This window comes from Carassius carassius, chromosome 38 (genome assembly GCF_963082965.1).
Source record: "Carassius carassius chromosome 38, fCarCar2.1, whole genome shotgun sequence".
Taxonomy (NCBI): Eukaryota; Metazoa; Chordata; class Actinopteri; order Cypriniformes; family Cyprinidae; genus Carassius; species Carassius carassius.
The window spans coordinates 24581249-24603773 of NC_081792.1; the positions used below are offsets into that span (position 1 = coordinate 24581249).

Here is a 22525-nt window from a genome sequence, read left to right on the forward strand (position 1 = left end):
TCACAGTAATTATTTTAACAGGGCTTTTTTCATCATGCCAAAATATCTGTTGATACACTTTTTTTCACCTATACATGGACGAGAAAACAGTGTGTTTAGTGTGGCGGCAGCAGGGAGTTGAACTTGGATTTTTGTGTTTTTTAAAGGTGTTGGCTGAACTGAGAATGTAGCGCAGAGGGAAGTGATGTTGCTCAAATGTTGCTATTTCATAGATCAAGACGTTTCTTCTAAACATTAGCATATGATTGACACTTATGAAGGGCCTGGATTAATAAACACAAACTTTAAATCTCCAGCACACAGAAAAACAAGGAGTATGCATATTAAACTTTCCAGGTTTAAAACAGGTTTACTCGGGATAAAATTCAGACCATCTGGCCCATAAATGTTTTGTTGGGGTTAGGACCTTTAAATTGAATTAAGACATTATTAAATAAAGGACAGAAACAAATAATATATATTTTGAATGTACTGCAAATGCATTTAACAATTTTATTATTTCATCGTATTACAGGCTTTTATTCACTGAATTAATATTTTGCTTTAATTACAGTTTATATGTACTTGCCCTACTGAAAAGCTATAGTGTAAAACTACAAAAAATAGACTTATTATATGAGTGATATCCCTGGGTCAATTTGAGGTTAAATGCACAGCTAACGGGGCTAAGTGGTGATAGGGTTCTTTTCCATAAGTTCACAGGTCGCCCCCACCCCCCACTTAGGGTGAAACCTGTGACAGAATAAAAGCATATGTCTTATGTACTGCAGACAAAAAAGGAGGAAGACATGGGTGGGTGGTTTCTTTTCAGCATGTTCATACAGTTCCACTGAAACTTACGTGCCACAGTGGGTTCAGTCAGCACTTCTGCTCCCTGTGACACACGAGCCTGCGTGAACACACACATTCTGATTCATGCTGCATGAAAATATGAAGAGCCCAATGCAAAACCTCATTCTAGACAATTCATGGCAATAGTCTCCACAGCCACACACGCACGCACGCACGCACGCACGCACGCACGCACGCACGCACGCACACACACACACACACACACACACACACACACACACACACACACACACACACACACACACACACACACATTAAAGTGTACTTAGGAGAGTGAGTTTTCTTTCCTCACCTGTCTTTTCTGCCTTGAGTGGGCAGAAGGTGCTTGTGTGTGTGTGTGTGTGTGGTTCACACAAGTTTTTAGCTTTATTAGTTGAAATGCTTTTGGCTACAAATTTTGTTCTTACAGGTATACACATGGAGATAAAGCTTGCAACTCAAACAAACTTCACCAGTAATTTCAAGGAATATTGCAATACAAATAACCTGTAGGATTTTCTTTCCTCTGTGTTACACAAAGGAGATATACCCACATGAAATAATACTATAGTAATTACAATAAATATTATAGTGCTTTTGAACCATACTATAGTAAAGTACTTGTGGTAATTCTATAGTTGCTGTGGTAATATAACATATATAGTAATATTAACAAATTACTTTACCCAATACAGTAATAATACGTTTTCTACAACTATAGGGTAGATCATACTACAATAAACTACAGTTTACTGTAGTAAAAACTAAAGTATACTACAGTATTATTAAAGTTTATCAGTTTACTATAGTTAATACTACAGTATATATATATATATATATATATATATATAATTATTATTAATAATATTAAACTCCCAAAAGCCACCATAAAAGTAGTCCATATGACTAATTAAGTGACGTATTTAGTATTCTGAAGTCATATGAAGTACAAACTGAAATTCAAGTCCTTATTCACTCAAGTTTTGATCTGTACTTCTGATTTTATGCTGTTTACTTACAAACAACATTGATTTCAATGTGCCTTGTAAATGAATGTGAGTGTGAGTGTGCGTGTGTTTGTGTGCATCATTTTTGCTCCAGTGTTAAAAAAAGCATAGCAAACTTAAAAATACAAACATAAAGCTAATTCAAAACATTAATACATACTATAATATTATATAAAAATACTAAAAAGAAATACAAAAATTCTAAAAGAACACTGTTTTGGACTTTTAACAGTACACATTATTTTTTTAATACCTGAAATTAGCTAGAATCAGATTAATTAAAAGAATAAAAGTCATTTTAATCCGTAATGACATAAATAAATACTTTTAATTTTGTGTGAACTTAACCCAACATGTAAGCAAGCGAGTGTAGTATCATGTTCATATTGCAGCTACAGACAGATTTAATCGTGACTGTAATATTGTCTACATGAGGTCACTCTCCTTGCATGTGCATTTGAGTGTGTATAAAAGATTGCTGAAGTGACTACTAGAGCTAGAGGGATATTTGTGGGCTTTCGTCGTTTGTTTTGGGAAATCCAACACCTCTGGAATCCCAAAGTGGCCATTCTGTTCATTGGTTGGCTACCTGCACAGGTAAGTGAGGTCAGTAATGCGTGCTTCAAGCTAACTCCTCCGCTCTGAAGTCATGCGTCCATTATGCACTCCGTCATCTCCCTCTCTGTCTGCTCATTCCCAGATCCACGTCTCAGCTTCAATGCGGGGAAAAACAGCAGAGCTGAGAACAATAGGAATGCCACTCAAACCAAACTCTGCTGGAGGGAGTCTGTGTGTGATGCTTGAAAGAATGGAAAGACTGTGGTGTCATCTAACCGCAGGGCCAAGACTGTTTTCAAGGGGTGCCTCACAAATGTGTGCATGATATTTTACTGGACGCCCCCTCCAGTCACCTCATATGCTTTATTATGTTTTTCTATTCATTTTCCACTTACATAATGAGAGAAAAAAACACATCTTTGAGAGCTTTTACAGTGGGGCACTGTAATGGACTGGAAAAGAGAAAATAAGCGAAAGAAACCTTGCCAAAAAAGTGTGTTTTTTAAAATGAAGTTCAAATATGTGAGTGATTGACAAAGACAGAGAAATGAAGGGTCAGTAACCTCGTCCTGCTCATCAGCAATTTATTTGTGACATGTCAGGAGAGTCTGTTTGGTGTGGAATACTAACCTAAAAATCTCTAAATATGGATTTTATCCAGCAGTTAGTCTTCCGCAGTACATGTAGCAAGGTTGTTTTATTTATTTTTTATTTTTTTATAATAAATGAAAAGAAGAAAAAGTATATTGAACAGAAATACAATACACTCTCAGATTAAAAAGGTAAAAAGCTGTACAAAATTATTTTAAATAAATAAAAAGAAAACAAGTAGATAGAATAGAAATAGAATATGTACATTGGTTCGTATTCCAGTAAATTTGGTTCATTCAAATAATTAGAAATTATTGTATTTTAAAAGTTGAATACTGAATTGAAGAGTTACACTTACAATTAATAATATTAATATTATTTCATATTATATTCACAATATTAATATTAGTTAATAACAGTAATACTTTCATTCAGCAAGAACACAATAAATTGATCAGGAGTGATAGTAAAGACATGTATAATGTGAGAAAGGTTTCTATTTCAATTAAATTCTGAACAAAAATATTAAGCAGCATAAATGTTTTCAATATAGATGATAATAAGAAATCATTCTTGAGCAGAAAATCAGCATATTAGAATGATTTCTGAAGGAACATGTGAAGACTGGAGTAAATATAGGAATAAACTAAAATACTTGTAATATTAAGCATAGAATAGATTCCAACCTCAAACTTTTGAATGGTAGTACATACTATACTGAAGAAATATGAGTAACATAGAAGTGTGCAATTGTGAACATACACTTTGTCAAGCTCTTAGGAGCATCCTTACTCAGCTTTAACCTCATTTCCGCTCTAATAGCCCAACACCTCCAAACTAGCCACAGTCTGAAGAATGATGCTCTATCTAATGATACAAACGTGAGCCACACTGGGTTTGATCCTGTTTTGTATGTGTATAGGTATGTGTCACATGATTTCCTGCAAACCTTTATCTCCGTGTTTTATCTAATTGCAAACGGGCTGTTATGTCACTGAACAGACAGGCTCAGACATGGATCTGGTCAGGTGAGAGGTGGAGAGGCCAGTATGATCAGCTGGAGACTGGAGTAACCGTCGATATGTTGCCTTGGTAGGGAGGGTCAACTTGTTTTCTTGTAAACTGCTTTACTGACTGACTAACCTGTTTTGATTCATTTTCCTTCATTCCGTTTATGACTAGCAATTTCATGAAAGAAATGTCGTTAATTCTAATGCATGATTCATATTCAAATAAATAATCTAAATAGATCTCATTATTATGCTTCATAAAGTATAATAAAATATAAGAATATCTTTGTGATGGAATATACACATTATCTTTCATCTTTTTGGACTCTGTTAGCTCCGTCTGACTTTGTTTGGTCTTTTCATTGTATTCTTTGTTATGGCCTTTTTAAAAAGTCTGAGATGAGTTAAATAAACATCAGCACTGTCTCAGGTAAAGGTCAAAGAATTAAAAAAAAAAACTGTCACCAGGCTTCTAGACAAAACCATGACAGCAGTAGAGCTGACCTCTGACATTAAATAGTCAATACACTGATCTGAGAGCAGCTTAGCTGATCCTCTGGAATCATACAGGAGAAGCTGTTCCTTTTCCTGGAGCTGAGTGTGACATTTACTCATCCTGTCTTGAGACTTAAGGAAAAAAAGCTAATAAAACAACACAATAAAAGATGGTACTTTTTGTGATCATTTGAAAGTACTCATAGCTTGACATAAAAATGGATCTCTATAAGACTGTCACGATTCAGGCAGGTGAAGAAGATAACAAAAAGGTTATTTATTTAATTCAGTTCCAACAACAAAGAAAATATGGGTGATCCAAATGCACAAAACAGAGTGCAGTGCACAAACAATACTGGTAATATAGTTAGAGACTCAGGCTTGTAACCCAAAGGTTGCGGGTTTGAGTCCCACTACTGGCAGGGATTAAAGGTGGATGGTGGGAGTGAATGTCCAGTGATCTCTTCCACCCTCAATACCACGACTGAGGTGAGACCCTTGAGCAAGGCACCGAACCCCCAGCATCCACTGCAGTGTGTGTGTGTGTGTGTGCGCGCACTCGGATGGAATGCAGAAAACAAATTCATTGTATGGTACAACATATTTGGCTACATGTCACATCACATTTTTTATAAATACACAGTGATGAAAAAACTAAAGGGTGAACAGGTGTGCTGAGTAAACGAGTGTCCATGGTAACTGTCGGCTGACGGGAAAACTACTGTAGGGCAAAGGAAACAAACTAAAGAAAAAAACTTGACAAGTCCTTGACAATCAAAGTAAAAGAACACAACTGTTACAAAGAGATACTTCGAAAACTCTGCTTTCTAATCTTTATATTATCATAACTTGAATATATTATATTACTATTGTGAGCCGTCTCAGTCTAAATCATGATGCAGTATTTCATTCAGCTTTTTTTGTTTATTTATTTTAATATTGTATTTTGCATATTATTGACAATATATTTAATTGACATAAAACAGTACATTGCATAGTATATTTTATCCTGGTTGTGGTTGATATTTTTGTCACATTACAGATTTAATTTCACATAACATGGCATATTTCTTAGAATATCTGATTTCTGCACCTTATTGTTTCCTATTTTCTTTCCCTCTACATTTTAGTGTCTTTATGATTCATTTTGTGCCCTTAAAACGAAATCTCACATCTGCGAATAATGAAGTTGTATCGTTTTATATCTCTCCGATTTATCAGTTATGAAAAGAAAATATAAAAACAGAATACAAAAAAGAGAGACACCAAACCTGACAGATCTCTGTTAATTAATGCGACAATGAAATACAACTCTGTGCACATGCACCATGTGAAGTTGATGTCAGAGCGGGTCACTTCATTTGAGAAAACACTGTGGCTCAATGGGAGTCTTTCCTGTTTATAGCTTATCATTCTTAATAGAGATATTCTCTCTTCCCATGATAAAAATAAACTTTGACACAGGATGTCAGCTTCTGACTGACGTGTTAACCATTCATGAAAAGCAGCAGTCCGATTTTCACACGGTCTTTTTCTTTCTTTTTTCTGTTTTGTTCATTTCTTCCAGTCACCCCCATACAGAGGTTTTATCTCTTTATAAGAATGACAAGTTTATTTTTTATTTTTTATACAGACACTGGAATATTGATGGAGATGGTTTCTTGTAGGACCTTCTGAACAAAGAAAATATTTGATATCTCTTGATATTATTTATTATTTTACGTATAATTAATCCCAGAGGATATTAGTGTTTCATATATGCCTGCAGATCATTTATATGTTGCTATCTGTATAGCAACATATAAATATCTATATACTTTTCATTACTGTAAAACTATTATATAAAAATCAATTATTCTCATATTGCACCCTAAAGACTACACAGTTTGTTCAATTAATGAGCCATATCACCAGGTTGGAGTAGTTTGTAAAAGTGCAATAAGGCTGTAAAATCAGACTAGTGAGTAGATGAGTTTACCTGCTAGGTCCCCAACAACTTTTGTAGTCCCATTTAGCCACTTCTTAGCTTGTTCAAGAAAAGTGAAAGCTTTAAAAACCATGAGAGGGACATTACTGATATATTGTGTGTGTATTGTGTATGGTGTAGAATAAAATACCAGACCTTATTTCAGCCATTTAACCAAGCAAATAAAAACATGATTTAAAAACTTTGACTTGATCAGCAAGTCTTTGACAAGAGCCGCCATACAATCAGATAACATCAGACTGTCGTTTTCAACTCAAAAATAAGATGTTCTTAAGACAATAGTTGAGAACTTCTTAAGAATTTTTCAAGAATTGCATTTATGAACATTCTTATGAAATTTCTTAACTTCTTTCCTAAGGACAGGACAGAGGAATGTAAACGTGCATGTCTACCCACACATATTTTAAGTGTCACATAGTTGAAAATGATGCAATTTTAGCTGGGGATATAGGAAACCCTGTTATTTAAGATGGGAAATTCTGTATGAGCACTTCTCATTTGCTTATAGCACTTGTCAAGTTTCCCCGCTTGAGTTTAGGGCTGATAAAGCATTTGTATGAAGATCTCAACACAACACATCTCTATGTGATCTATGACTCGTTTCCAGATCTGTATAGTCATAAAATAGAGGAAATGGAGACCCACCAGAGACCCTCTCCTGCTTTAGCTCTGCCAACTCGCTGTGGTTCACATGCTTGTCTGGCTGGCCGTTCCCCCACAGGCTCTGTGTAAACACTCCAGGATCTGTTTTAAAACAGCCCAGAGGAGCAGAACGACCAAATCAGCTGCAGATGTTTATACTGCCGCCACAGCTGCTGCCCTGAACAGGAAGTGGCCATGGCCAGAGCAACTTAACTCAAAGCTAAATGTGGCAGTAAATATTATCTGTTTAGGGAACATGAGAAAAGCCACACTAATTTCTTCTGAAACCTTGTAGGAAGTTCAAGACACTAGGAAGAGAGTGAGAGGTCAGTTGGACTTCCTGCCAGTTCTGCTTTCCCATGAGCCTCATGGCCCATAAAAGACTTCGTATCTTATCTTCCATTCCCTTATTAACCTAATGAAAACAATTACGGATCACGAGTCGGCCCAGATGGTTCTTATAAAGCTAGTGCACTGATCTGACAAGAACACACTCTGAGAAACATTCAGAGTATTCCGAGAAGGGAAGTTTTGTGGGGATACAGGGAGCCAAAGAATTTCACATCTACAAATATATGAGTGTATCCTGTGCTTTAGAAAAGGAAAGTCTAAAACCAAGTCATTCCAGATTCCCAGTAGACTTTATGTCTACTTAAGAGAGATATGCCACTCTTAAAAATAAAGGTTCCTATAGGGGGGTTTCACAGCGATGCCACACAAGAACCTTTTTTGTTCCCCAAAGAACCACTCAGTGAACAGATTTAAAAGGTATAGCTCACCCAAAAATAAAAATATGTTTGCGATGATTTTGTTTCTTCATCAGAACAGATTTGTAGAAATTTAGCATTGCGTCACTTTTATCATCAATGGATCCTCTGCAGTGAATGGGTGCCATCAAAATGAAAGCCAGGGAAAAAATAATCTAATCTGAATCAGGAGAGCGATATGTACAGATCAGTATTTGTATATATTATTATATATTTGGGTGGTTTTGTGACAGGACAACAGGGGTTGGGCATTTTCATTGGAGGAAGCATTATTTTGGATTGTGGAAATGTATTTATTTTTGCACTGATATTTGTAGACACTAGGTGAAAATTGACATTGCTCGGTGCTCCATTCGTGTACCTCAAAGAGAATCATGGGTACTCGGGAAGCACCGGGAGACTTTGGTGAAATAATAACCTCTGCTACACAATTACATGCTCCATGAGAGGCTTTCAAGATCAGTAATCATCCCATCAAAAACAGATTCCCTTTGTGCTCGCTGAATAAATCCCATGCTCTTCGGCCTGGTTGAAACCTTCCAGAGTATGAACAGCATTCAGCAGGCAGTCCACACACCTTATACAGAAAAAAATATAGAACAAAATTGGAATCGAGAGAGCTGGATGCACAAGAGGCTTACAGGCGTGTGATGCAGGACATCACAAGATCTTTACTGTGATCTGTAAGCTCTGGCTTTATACAAGCTGTCTGAGATGTGGTTGTCTGCACTTCAGTGTTATGCTGCTTTAGGAGTTCTAATAGTGTTTGGTGAATATTATGATCAGGATTGAAATAATTCATAGTTTTTTCATGGAGAGATGTGCGAACTGGAAATGCACAGCCAGCATAGGATAAGGTTTGTGGTTTTTGATTGACAGCAGCATATATATATATATGAAATGCAGTAATGGAATTGTTTTTTCAATTGCAGAAAGAAGTCCTTATGCTTCCTAAGGCTGCATTTATTTGATCAAACTCTTAATTATCATTACAATTTAAGTAAGTGTTTTCTATTTTAATATATTTTTCAAATGCTATTCCTATGTCAAAGCTGAATTTTCAGCAGCTACTGCTTTAGTGTAACATGATCCTTCAGAAATCATTCTAATTTGCTGCACAAGAAAGATTTCATATTGCTTTGCTGCATAGTATTTTGTGAAAATATTGATGCATTTTTCGAGGATTTTTTTTATGATTGTTGAATGGCAGAACTTTCTTGAATGCCCTGACCTACACAAACCTTTAGCACCCCCTACTGCCTGTACAGACTAACTTTAACACTCTACTTATATTTTATGCAAGATTTACTATATATTCTTACACTATATATTTATCTACATAACACTACACAAGTTATCATAAAGCTGATAATCAAGTGAAGTTTTTGTCTGGCTTATACAATATTTTGGAGTTTAATGTATTACGAGGCACCTTTTATGAAATCCAAGAATCCTGACAGGGATAATGAACTGAGATGTAAATAATAATAATAAAAAAGATATAGTTTATTGTTTCAAATTATATTCTGTACAAACACAAGAAAAAAAAAAGAAATCTGAGAAGACAAAATTTCTATTAAAATATTCAGAAAGCAAAAGACAAAACAGACAAATATAAATACAGAAACTGGACATAAATTCTGACTTAAAAACACTTAAAATGGCAGTAATGCAGCCCCGCTGAACAGTCAAATAAATAAAACTCTATTCTATCTCATGAGACGATTTAGTCTGTACAAGGAAGAGTCTAAAAGCACACATAGATAAACATTTAGATCAGCTTAGAGTGGCCACTGATATTTCTCCAAACACAGTCTAACACTAAAACTCATTTCAAATTTCCATACATGCATGTGGCATGAAGTGTTATCTGTTGACCACCAGCTCCCTGCGGATGCAAACACCTCTAAACTGGTCATCGTCACACAAGAAACTGTTCTTAGCAATAGACCACTAGGACCACTTTCCTTATTAACATTGCTGTAAATAGGGGCTTCCCTTATTGTATTTTTGACCAGCGTCATGGGAAAAATGTCTCTTGCAGGCCTGAAAAGGGAGACGTTTTATTCCAAGAAAGCATCCAGAGTGGTCAGGCTGGAGGTGGGCTTGCTTGTAACGGGCCTGGACACCTTCTTCCTCTTGGACTTCATGGCGAGGGGTCGAATCTCAGATAAAGGAGACTGATGCATGGCCTAAAGTTAAGGAAACTTTATGAAAAAACAACAACAACTTCAAATAATTATTTACATGCTTAATGATTGCAACTTAAGTATTTTCATTGGATAAGGATACAGGTTGGATAAATTTGGCTCTTCCTCCAAGTCCATCATAGCCAGATCTTACCTGGAACAAAGAAGATGCATTAAAGCAAACAGTACAACATTTTCAAAAGTTCGGGTTTTATACGATTTGTTATTGAAAGAAGCCAATACTTCTATTCAGCAAGGATGCAATAAACTGATCAAAAGTTACAGTAAAGACATTTATTATTTATAATGGCAATTATATTGCAGCCTTTGTGAGAGACTTCTTTCAGAATCATGGAAAATGTTACCGCTCCCAAGCTTTTGAATGATAATATATGTGTGCATGAAAACCAAGAAGAGTTTTGAAAATCCACCTTATTTTTCTGAAGAGTGGTCTTATTTGTACATTTTTATGAGTTCTGGCTTCCGGTGTCATCCGCTTCTAGCTATTTTTAGCTGTACCAAATGGCTCGTTTTGTTACTTGATAATGCAAATTGGTGTGTCTCACCATATTACTTCAATGTATTGTCTAAATTATGAACACACTGGTTTGTAGTGCAGACTACACATAAACATGTTATTCTTCTTGTTATTTCTCTATGGTAGCTAATGAACAGGAAGAACATGGCTTACTACCGCATTGAAGAATAAGATGGATAAATTCCAAAAACATTTAGAAGTCTCTTACAGTGCCAAATTTGCATGGGTCCAGCATGCTCCCTAATGTGTTCTTTCTGAAAAGCAGAGAGTTCCTTAACATGGGCCCCATCATGACATCATCTTCTTTAACACGAGACTTCTGAGAGCAAAACCACACATACACAAACATTATACCCTCCATCTAATCCAGTGTCATACTCTACAACATGAAGACATAATGCTTGAACACATACACTACGTCCGAGTGCATTTTCCATGTTTTTGGATGACGATCTGTGGAAAAAAAGAAATCAAATGGACATCAGTAATAATCATATGAACAGCTGGAAAAAATCGTACTGTGCGGAGTAAAAACTCACACCGAAGTGTCCAGACGCATCTTCTTAGATGGCACCTGAATGGGTTTCCTCTCCACCTGTTCAGGTGTGTTAATGTCGAAGGTCAGGTTGAGGTCAATTTCCTGAGAGTCAGTCATCAGACCATGACCAGTAGGCTTCAGCTCCAGAGGAGCAGGGCTGCAAATACAAAAATCAACAATGTCTCTTTCAGCAGATCTACCAAATAGCTCAAAATACAAGCTGAAATTCTGACCTTTCGAAGACCAGTCTGCTGATGGCCTCATTGGTGCGGGTCGGAGTGCTTAACGTCCGCTGCAGAATTTCCACCTTCTTCTTCAAGCTCTGTGAAACATGAGATGTCAGAACAACAGTTTAGAAGTCAGTTTGAAAAAAATTGCACCCCCTTGTGGCTGATTTTTCCCTAAAAAGAAAAAAAAGAAAAAGATTTTTATGGATGTTCTCAGTTCATCTTTTCCTTCCATTCTATTTGTGTTCAAATTACGCAAATTCCTACTGTAAAGCAAGACACTATAGGTGAATAGCATACTTTTTTTTTTTCACCACACTTCCCCAGTTAAATATCACAGTACATTAAGACATACAATTTTGCATTACAAGATCTGAAATGTTATGTTTCAAAATATGGAATTAACTAATTAAAAATGCACTAATTCGCATACTTTTCCAGAGCAGAAATCTAAACACTGGACAGCCAGGTTACATTTTTTGTTTCATTTTGTTAACATACTACAGTTAAAGATCCAAATTCCCTTCTGCAAAAAACTTATTTAATCACTCCAAACAGAAATGTCACCAGAAAAACTGCAATATGTTTTTAGGAATAAAATTATATAGAAAATGTTTATATATTAATCTAGGCGAATGTTGTATGAACAAACCCCTCTTTAAAAACCTTCAGAATTTAGATAGGCCTTTAAAGATATATATTGTAATTTAAATCAACAAATGCAAATAGATAAAGTGTAATACAGTAGAATTTCTAACAGTGATCTCTTTGTCTGCGTTGGACAGGTCGTTCTGAAGTGCCTTCATGTCCTCCTTTGTTCCATTTGTCTCTGCAGTGGCTTTTTGCAACTGCAATAAAACAAAAATGAACATACAAAAATTAATTGATGCTGAAAAAACTATAAAAAGTTAAATAACAATTATGAATTTCTAAATAATTATGTTTTTGCTAGACAATATCAGAGACAAGAAATGGACCTTGCTGTTGGAAGAGAAGAGCTCCCTTTTTAGTTTCTCACACATCTCATTTGATGACTTGAGGCTTCCTTTCAGATTGTCGTACTCCCTGAAGATAAATAAAATATAACACTATATAACACTCACTCAAGGCATATGATTATACACAACTGGTGTACTGACATTCTAGAAGCTTTGGGGAAGTAAAACTGTTGAGGTTTTAAGTTTTAAACTCTACAACTACACTTCATATGCTGCAGTGAGAGTATGTGTGTTTACAGGAAAGTAAAACTTACTTTTTAAGTGAGATGCAGTATATGGACAGCTGTTCAACAGCAGACTGACCAACACCCATATCAGTGATCATGGCCTCCACCTCTGACCTCTGACCCTGTAGGACCACATCTAAACTAAAGGACAGAAACATGCACAAGAGAGCATGTGAAAAAACAAAGCCCACTAAGTATTTTTTAACAACTTACAACTAATCAGACATTTTTATCGTTCACATGAGGAGATGGACACACATTTCTCAGCTCTCAGGGCTTCTTCGGTGTGTCAATCTCCTAAAGCGATCAATAATAAAAAATAAACATTTTTTTTTTTTAAAGAGAATCACTACTGATGAAAAAAAAATGTTTTCATTAAAAACAATACTGAATTATTGATATTGGAAGGTTTCTTTTTTTTTTTTTTTTTTTTTTTACAAATTTTCCACTCAGTTAATTCCTCACTGTCTATCTCTCTCAAATACATTTAACAACAAAAACCTGTCTTAGACAAATGAATTAGTACCTTTCATAGGTTTTCATTTTGACCCGGAGTCGCTTGGCTTCCTCTTTGGCTGCCTGTCCTTCGTTTTTCTGACTCTCCAAGAAATTCATCTGTTTCTGAGCATTTCATGAACAACAAAGTCAATACCAGCATTAAAATAAAATGCAGAAAGCCCACTGGACTAACAGACACAACAGTTTACCACTAAAATTAATGTACCCGGAGGACAGAACACAGCATCTCTTTGTCTCCGATTTCCTTCCGGAGTCTTTCCAGGTCCCTCTTTTGCCTCTCGATTGTGTCTTTTAGAGTGTCCACTGACTTCTGCTTGTCCCTCCATTCTTTCTCTGGAATGCAAACACATAACATAATGGATAGACATTTTAAGGATCAATCAAAAACTTGAGTTGATTATTTCAGTCTTACCTTTTTCAGACAACACTGCTTTCATGCGATCAAGCTCATTCTGAAATTGGAACAATAAAACAAGCAAATCTGTCAATAATAGTTAACTGCGTAAACAAACACTGAACACTGAATAACTTCAACAGCATGCTTTATCACCTGTAAACTTTCAGGATCAACTGGTGTCCCATCATCCTCTGGTGCTATGTCAAAGAACAGCTTGTTGATAATGTGCCGCGTACTGACCTGAAACACAAAGAGTGAGGGCTTCATTGCAGTCCAGACCTTCAATTAATTACATTTAATTAATCAGAATAAGTCAGATCTCAGGTTAAGTCAATGGTTTACCTGTTTCCTGCATTGTGGACAGGTTTTGTTTGGGGCCGACTGAAACCACTGGAGAAGACTTTGTTAAAAAGAAACAGAAAGTTTCTTTAAAAGTCATTGAGAGACATTATTTATTGTTTTACATGGGCATTTATAAATATTTGAATGTTCATACAATAACTAGTGGTCAGGCCAGGTTTTTTATCATTTTATCAGGTATTTTTTTTTAAGGGTTTCAATCAAAATAATAGTTTTATAGACACTTTTTATAGAATTAGATTTTTTTAGCAATGAGGATCCTGTGTTAATTAACATATAAGTTAATGGTATAACAATTGTGTAATATAATAACAATACATATAATATTATAAAATCAACTAAATCCAACATACAGAAGAATAAAAAGGAGACAGACTTACCACACATAATGAAAAGTGTGGCCACAGTGAATTGCTGCGACATCTTTGCAATTATCAAAGAAATCTGAGCAGATGGTGCAATATGCTCGAATGGGCATTGTTGATCTAAAATATTAGACACAACAGGGTCAAAATCTTTATGTTGATGACACGGTTTGTGTTGTATTCATTAGTGATGTTTTGTGGTACGTTGTACTACCGGTTAATTGAATATTGTGCTGTGTTTACTCACCCAGATGACGCAGAGACGACCGATAGCTCTTATTCACACGGATTTGTTCAATTAAACCCCATAATTATGTTTATATGGCTTGTTTTTGGTTTAGTTTTGAGCTCCTGAAAACAGAGAAGCGGCGCGCTTAGTTCAAACGTAATGACTCCTCCTTTTTGATCGCGTCATCAACATACGACTCCGTGCTGCCTGAAAAAAAAAGGAAAACCTTTTGGTTAAGGCTAAGCGAGATGTATAAGATTTAAAGGTTTAATTTGATTTGACATAAAACGCGGAAATTGCTTTATTAGTACAGTAGCGACACTTTAAAAACTTTACGTTCTCGAATCAAAAACTACATTTCCCAGAGTACATCTTGTGCTTGACGACGCCTGTGACGGTCCGAGTTGACTTTTGATCCAAGTCAACATACAGTGATTTGGACAAACACTGTTTAAGGTACAGTGACGGTAATTTGTATTATTATGAGTCTAAACTATGTGAACAACATCTGTTTTAGACTCGAAACTATTAAGTCGAAGCTGGCGCAGAATAAGTTGTCTTCTAGTGACAGTTGAACAGTTTTAAAGGTTTAACGTTAGCTCCGTGGCTAGTGCGTTAGCCAGAGTTGATTTTTATGGACATAAGAAAATCAACAAATCTTCCATATGCGTTCATTTGCAAGAATATCTCAAGATTGACATTAACAAACACGTGTGTTCGGCAGTTTTAAACAGAGATGTGGCATTGAGATTTTATTTAAAATTCGCTTGCATCAGCATCATCATCATTATTATACTAAGCTACAATAGTTGAAATACTTCTGATGTTTGTGTGTTAATGTTATTATTGCAGGGAAATGTTAGAATTTTTAATTAAAAGTGGTTCAGAGCGTTTTATACTTGTTGGAAGTTTTCAAACAAAAAATGAAATTATGTAACCTAATTCACTGTTGTTGGTCAATATATATTTGCCACCCCCAAAAAAAGTTTTGAGGGAGCATTTTATTGCATACAACTGTGTCTAAATCCATTAGAACAGAATATTATGAAATGCATCAAAAGAAGAACCAAGTTTTAGAAACTGAGGAATTAACTCCTTTCTTGTTCCTCTTTTGATGTGTCTGTCTGTAATTTCACTTCGAGGCACTAATGGAAACCCTGTAAATTTTACTGTAAGACCTTCCGAGCTGCTGGGATCATTCAGTGAATCGCTCCTGGCACTGACTGGTGGTTCAGGACACCGTGTCCTCTCTTCTGCTGATTTTCTCTTGTCCCTGATGCCATGATGGCGGCAGATGTCCACAATAAGGGTGCACTCTGGGAGGTTAAAAATGGCAACTTGGCGCCATCAGATCGACTCCGGCAGGACCGATCATATAGTCCGACCCCCGGGCTGGTGGAGGGGACAGAGCCAGGTTAGTTTAACAGTTTATACTCTCGGTTATAATGCTGTGTAATGATAAGATGCAAATGTATTCTGCTTTTGTCATGGATTGTAATCTTTATTTTTACTTAAGTTTTTCTCTTGCTTGTTGCCAAAGTTATGATGATGCTTTGACAGTTGTTAAAGTGACCTATATGCTTCTTAAGCCTACAGGGTGGGTCTCTATAACTGAAACACACCTTATTTCTTATTCATGTAATATCCCATTGTATTTCCCATTGTGAGTGATCAAATAACTTGCATGTTTGTATGTGATAGATGACTAGAATCTCAGAATTAGTTTAGCAGTGTACGTAAATGATTTTTTAGAGCAGTTGGAGTTTGTCACAACACAGGCAGTTTCATAATGATATGCAAGTTTCAACTAAATCTCCTGGAGGATTTCACCAGAAGCCCCGGAAGTATTTGAGGTCTGATTCCTGAAAATGGAAAGTTAAGAAGTGTGCCTGTATTGTATTTCAGTGGATTCTAGGCTTTGTGGGAATTGGTGATCCTAAATCAGTTTTGAGCGATTTTTGACACATGTAGTTAAAACATTTACAGAGGCTCTTCAGTATTTACTGTTCAGTCTCACCCTGCGAGTTTTTCTGATATTCTGATTATATTGGTTGATTTTTAACAACATTAAGAGAGGGTGACCCATGGCTAATGTATTACAGAATATAAAGACTATAATTTAAAAGTTTAGTTTACTAAGTTAGTTTTTGATGTTTTTGAAAGAATTCTGTAATGCTCACTAAGACTATATTTATTTGATCAAAAATACAGTGAAACAGTAATATTGCAAAATATATTGCTAATGCAATGTAAAACAACTTTTTTATTTGAATATATTGAAAATGTATTTTATTTCTATGATAAGAAATAAAGCTGAACTTTCAGCAGCATTTACTCCAGTTTTCCATGTCACATGATCATAAATCATTCTAAAATTTGGTGCTCGAGACATTTCTTATAATTAACATATAATTATGTTGAAAACAATTGTGCTGCTTAATTTTTGGTGAAAACTATATTGCATGTTTTTTTTTTTTTCAAGATACAAATGAACATTATTTATATGAAATAGAAATCTTTTGTAATAATGTAAATGTCTACACTGTCACTTTGGGATCAATTTTATGCGTTTTTAATAATAATAATAATAAAAAATAATCTTACTTTTGAAGTTTGAATATCGATATCGACATAATTTTATGACCGCAAAAAGATATACACATTAAATTGCTCAATTTAACTATTTAAAGTTCACTCAAATTCACAGAAAAATACTTTAATAAACATTTTTCTTATTATTTATTATCCATTTAAAAGGCTGTTGTAATTGTATAATATTTTTTATATATTATAATATTACCGGTATATATATATATATATATATATATATATATATATAAATAATTTACTTCTTTTTTTTTTTTTTTTGATGATAACATGAATGATACCTCAAGTCAAGTAGCTGATTGAGCAGAGGTGTGCTATTACTTCTCTAAGCAATGTGTCGCTCCCTGACAGGTGCTGTACAGGAGGGTGCCATGTTCGTTCATGCCCAGTCTTTTGAGGACTTGACTGCTGACAGCGAGCCCAACACTGATGACAAATCAGCAGAGGTTGGCAGCTCAGATCTAGGGAATGCTCAAGAAGCTCTGGAAGGAGGTGAGGAGGAGGTGAAGGAACAAGGTTTAGTGATTGAACAGGAGGAAGGAGGGAAAGAGGAGGTGAGGAACAGCTACAAGGCAAAAGAGGAGGATGTGACAAGTGAAACATGGCGGAGTCACAGGAAGCATATGTTTGTCTTGAGTGAGGCGGGGAAACCCATATATACACGGTACGGAACAGAGGAAGCACTCTCCAGCATCATGGGAGTCATGATGTTACTCATGTCATTTGTAGAGGATAAGAAGAACATCATACGCTCCATCCATGCAGGTAAGAGAGATCTAGAATCTAGATATCTAGAAAAAAAAAATTATATCTGCAAGGATGCATTAAATTAATTAAAAGTTGCAGTTAAGAAATGTATTATGTTATGAAAGATTTCTGTTTCAAATAAATGCTGTTTATTTGAAATTTCCATTCATTAAAGAATCCTGAAAAAAAAAAAAATCTATTTTTTTTTTAATCTCCACAAAATTACAGAGTGACACAACTAAACGTTGATAATAATAAGAAATGTTTTTTGAACTTAATTTAAAATAAAATATATTAAAATAGAAAATACCAGTTTTTATGTAATCAGATTAAGGGTATTATATTTGTAATATTTCACAATATTACTATTTTTGCTTTATTGTTTATCAAATTAATGCAGGATCGGTAAGCATAAGACTTCTTTTAGAAACAATTAAAATCAGCCCCAAACGTTTGAACAATAGCATATACCTTTTTTGTCTATACCAAATTTATGAATTTAATTAATTAATTTATTAACATTAAGTGATAAATCACATCTCTTAGATTTGAAATGAGTTTTAGTCCTACAAAACTACTGCAACAACAGTATAGAGAGTTTAGTAAAGCCATTTTTTTGTGTGTAAACATATCTTTCAGATGGCTACAGGGTGGTATTCCTGCGGAAAAGCCCTATCATCCTGGTGGGAGTCTCTCGCACTAACTGCTCCGACCGGGAATTGACACGAGAGCTTCAGTACGTCTACTACCAGATTGTTAGCTTGCTCACCCTCACGCAGCTGAACCACGTCTTCCAGCATCGGCAGAGCTACGACCTGCGCCGCCTACTGGCCGGATCAGAACATCTCACCGACAACCTTCTGCGGCTCCTCGATCGAGATCCAGGCCTGCTGCTGAGCGCCGTGATGTGCCTGCCTCTGGCCAGTTCGGCCCGTGACATGGTCTCCTCCAGCTTGCAGGCTGCTAAAGCCAAGAACCTGGTATTCTCCATCCTGCTAGCAGGAAACAGGCTGGTGACGCTTGTGCGCAAAAAGGACCAGTTTCTGCACCACATGGACCTGCACTTGCTCTTCAACTTGGTCGGCTCTTCATCCTCCTTCCGAGAAGGTGAAGGATGGACACCCATATGTCTGCCCAAGTTTAACCCAGATGGATTTTTCCACGCACATATTTCTTACCTGGAACCGGCCTCGGATCTGTGTCTCATCCTGGTGTCCACAGATCGTGAGGATTTCTTTAACCTCTCCGACTGCAAGAAGAGGTTCCTAGAGCGTTTGCGCAGACGCAGTGCATATCAATCCCTGCAGGAAGCACTGAACACGCCAGGTTATCCTGTTTCACAGGTTGGCATACCTGAGCTGCGACACTTTGTGTACAAGTCTAAAAGCTCTGGGCTCTATACAAGGTAAGACAGTTTAGTGATGATCATGAAAAGAAAAGAATTGAACATTGAAGCTTCATGTTCATTGCTTTTATGTAACTTCCTGTTTTTTCTTATCAGCCCTGACCTTCCAACTCCATACCAGGGAGAAGAGGAGCACGAGAGGCTGATGGGATTGTACCAGTACCTGCACAGCTGCCTGCATCACCCCACACGCCCCCTGCGCTACATCTACCGCTGCACAGAGACTGAGAACCTTTATGCCTTGGTGAGTCTGCCATAAAGTGTAAAACACTGGCATTATTAGATACCACTCAGATATTTTGTTATGTGAATGCATGCTCGAGGAGCTAATATCACATTTGCATATAATAGTTATGATTTCTGTATTGTATAAGCATAAGTCTTTTTTTGTGTCATATAGTCTTGCCCTACCATTGAACAAAACTTTTGGGTCAGGAAAGTTCAAAAGAACATTTATTTGAAATGGTCTGTAACCGTAGTAATGTCTTTAATGTCATTTTTTTTTTAATCAATTTAATGCAGCCAATAAAACTAAAAAAAAAAGAAAAAAAAGAAATTTTGTAAAGTAGTTTAATTCATGATTCCAAATGATAAAGATTAGCAGGAAATGGACTGTATAAATACTAGTCACTCAGAAATGCTTCTGTTTGTGAATCTTTTTGAACATTCTAGTTTACTGTCGGGATTGTGCATATAAATACATATGTTTAGCTTTACTTTTATTTCCATTCTAGTCTTAGCAATTTTAGTAACTTAAGCCTGTTTTATGTCAGATAGTTGTAAAGGCAACATTTCTAATCTTCAAGTTTATTAATTAAGTCTATTACTTATTTTTTTCAAAAGTTTAAAACCCGCAGAATCAGACCACTCCATCCCAACCACATGCCATCTCTCCAAAATGTAACTTCCAAAATACATGTCAGCAAACCCAAATACTAAAAAAAAAAAAAAAAAAAAAAAAAAAAACTGGCAGAGAGTGTATCTGATTGGCAGCACCTTAAGACTGTTTAAACCCTGATGCTTTCTGCTTTTCTCGCTCTGTCAAACCCCACCTCTTCTGTAGGTAACAAGTGGCTTTGAGCTGTACCTCTGCTTCAGTCCTCTGGGAACAAAGGGCCTGGCAATGTCTGCTGTCAACAAACTCCTGAGGTGGATCAGGAAGGAGGAGGACCGTCTGTTCATACTCAGTCCCTTGACATACTGAGCCAGTTCAGGCAGTTCTGAACACCAGAAACACTAGTGAACGTCTGACCCCAGACTGATGAAAGAGCAGCATCTGTGTCTCTACTTGAATGAATCAAGATGCAAACGGATGCTGTCAGATATTAAGGGTTTGATTGATATTTTGAGGGCTATGCACACTGTGAGCAGTTGTCAAAGTATGAAATACGATATTTACAGATAATTGCTTTTAAACGTTACCCGGTAATAGGCAGCAAAACATTATGCAGTAGATGAGCAATAACAATTTAACAAATGCTCACAATTTGTATGCTGCTGGAAACTAAACATCTAGTCCTTTGCATTTTACTAGACCTGTCACTGTTTCAGCTTAACATCTATAGTTTTAAATGAGCCAAGGTAAGAAATACTACTGATTGCATTAATAGTTTATTAAGCTGTGGCCTTCATATTTCTTTATTTTCAAGAGAAGATACACTGAATCTTTATCATAGCTAGATTTTTATGTTTCCAGCCTGGTGTCATTCATAAAGATGTGGTGTGGTGGGACTAAAGGTATTTCTTAGCTAACCAAACTAACTTTATATAACAGGCATTTCATTTAAGAGACGTGACTGAGTAGGTGCACACACTGTGAAAATACCTGAAGCATGGCTCGATTTGTAAACTGGTTTGTATATAGTTAAAGATCTCCATCTGTGTGTCATTGTATCAAAGTTGTATGACTGACCATGTGTTGCTACTGAGGGCTTCACCAAATCACTAAAGGACCAGTTGAATCAGAGATACCTGTGAAGTAATATAACATTTGACATTATGCTTTTCTTTTATGTTTCATTGATGCACTTGTTTGTTAGTTTGTTACTAATGCTTTCATTGGAATGAATAGGAGAAGTGACATTGTGTAATAAGGACCTGTGATGTATTCACTGCTCAAGTCATTTATGGTCTTGTTATTCCATGGGATAAATGATGTAGATGTTAATAGATTTCAGAGGAAACTAGGTTTGAAATTTGCACATCTGGTGTTTCAAAAATATTGGTGGAGGTGGTGGTGGCACAAATTATTCTGTTCACTTTCTGGTTAAAGCTATTTTGACACTTTGCATAATGTTCAAAAAAATCAAAAGAAATTAAATCAATTTATGGGAGACATTTATTGTTTGCCTTATATTTTGATAATGCCCTTTTGCTTGGCATTGGTATTTCCTCAAATGAAAAATAACATACTGGTGTTTTAGGATGTGTACTTGAGAGGAAATACAGCTCACTGTTACACTTTTAAGACCTGTACTCTAGCATTTAAATGCTTGGGTTCAATAAGACTAATGGGAATTCTATTGTCTGTTTTCAAATACAGAATTTGTTTAAAAAAATATCCACTTGCATAAATATGCCGAAAGATGTTCATCATCTTTCCCAGCAGATGGGTTTTGTCATTGGAAACAGTAATCGATCCTTGCAGAGTTTCTTATTTTGTTCTGGTTGACCTTAACATGCAAATAAAAAAAACCTTCCTGATAGATTTGAATGGAAAAAACACAACAGCAAACAAACACACAGGCTAAGCACCATAAACTTATATAAACCGATTCAAGTAAATAGATTCAGTGAGATCTTTTCACTGAAACTGTTGATAAATAACAGTAAAAATTATCCAGTTCTCAATTCCACATCGCTGACTTACTAGGAAGGAAGATTTTCTGTCCTTCCCTGCGTCCCTGCAATTTCAGGGCGTAGCCTGTAGAAAAACTCAGCATGAAAATTATTATTGAAATCCTTAAAAAAAATATTTCCTGAATGATTTGAATAAAAACAACAACATCTACAAAAGCAATGCACAGTGAACTATTATTCATAGATTCACATGTATAAAATAAAGATGAAATAGTTGAAGCAAGGAAATAAAATCACGTATTTTGAATCTTTAATCACAGGTCACTGTTAGTTCACAATGTTGAATTTATTTTCACCACTTGCTCTTAAAATAATGAGCTGTCATTCTCAGTATCAATAGTGTTCTTATGAGGTAATGCATTTAGAGAGAAAGTTGAGTGTTGAAGCCCACTCAAGCTTCATAATATAACTATTGAGTAGTAATTGGATATA

General features: G+C 35.8%; 2 protein-coding genes across 3 annotated transcripts; one reads left to right on the plus strand and one right to left on the minus strand.

The window, feature by feature from the left end:
* Window positions 1-9865: 9865 nt before the first annotated feature.
* LOC132119614 (E3 ubiquitin-protein ligase TRAIP-like) lies at window positions 9866-14649 on the minus strand. Of its 2 annotated transcripts, none has more exons than XM_059529732.1 (16): window positions 14494-14649; window positions 14262-14366; window positions 13864-13921; window positions 13675-13761; window positions 13537-13576; window positions 13330-13457; window positions 13132-13226; window positions 12633-12746; window positions 12358-12445; window positions 12139-12228; window positions 11387-11475; window positions 11155-11310; window positions 11029-11068; window positions 10824-10931; window positions 10181-10231; window positions 9866-10068 (listed from the first exon to the last, which is right to left on the minus strand). In XM_059529732.1, exons 2-16 carry the CDS (start codon window positions 14357-14359, stop codon window positions 9952-9954), a joined length of 1359 nt encoding a protein of 452 aa, XP_059385715.1. In that variant the 5' UTR covers window positions 14360-14366; window positions 14494-14649; the 3' UTR covers window positions 9866-9951. The 2 variants fall into 2 exon arrangements, with proteins under 2 accessions (XP_059385715.1, XP_059385714.1); XM_059529731.1 differs by having other exon boundaries at window positions 10824-10934.
* Window positions 14650-14702: 53 nt separating this feature from the next.
* Window positions 14703-20598, plus strand: LOC132119613 (protein SAND-like). The gene is made up of 6 exons (XM_059529730.1): window positions 14703-14931; window positions 15652-15889; window positions 17434-17847; window positions 18469-19234; window positions 19331-19478; window positions 20298-20598. The coding sequence occupies exons 2-6, from the start codon at window positions 15757-15759 to the stop codon at window positions 20436-20438; spliced, it is 1602 nt and encodes a 533-aa protein (XP_059385713.1). The 5' UTR covers window positions 14703-14931; window positions 15652-15756; the 3' UTR covers window positions 20439-20598.
* Window positions 20599-22525: the final 1927 nt, after the last annotated feature.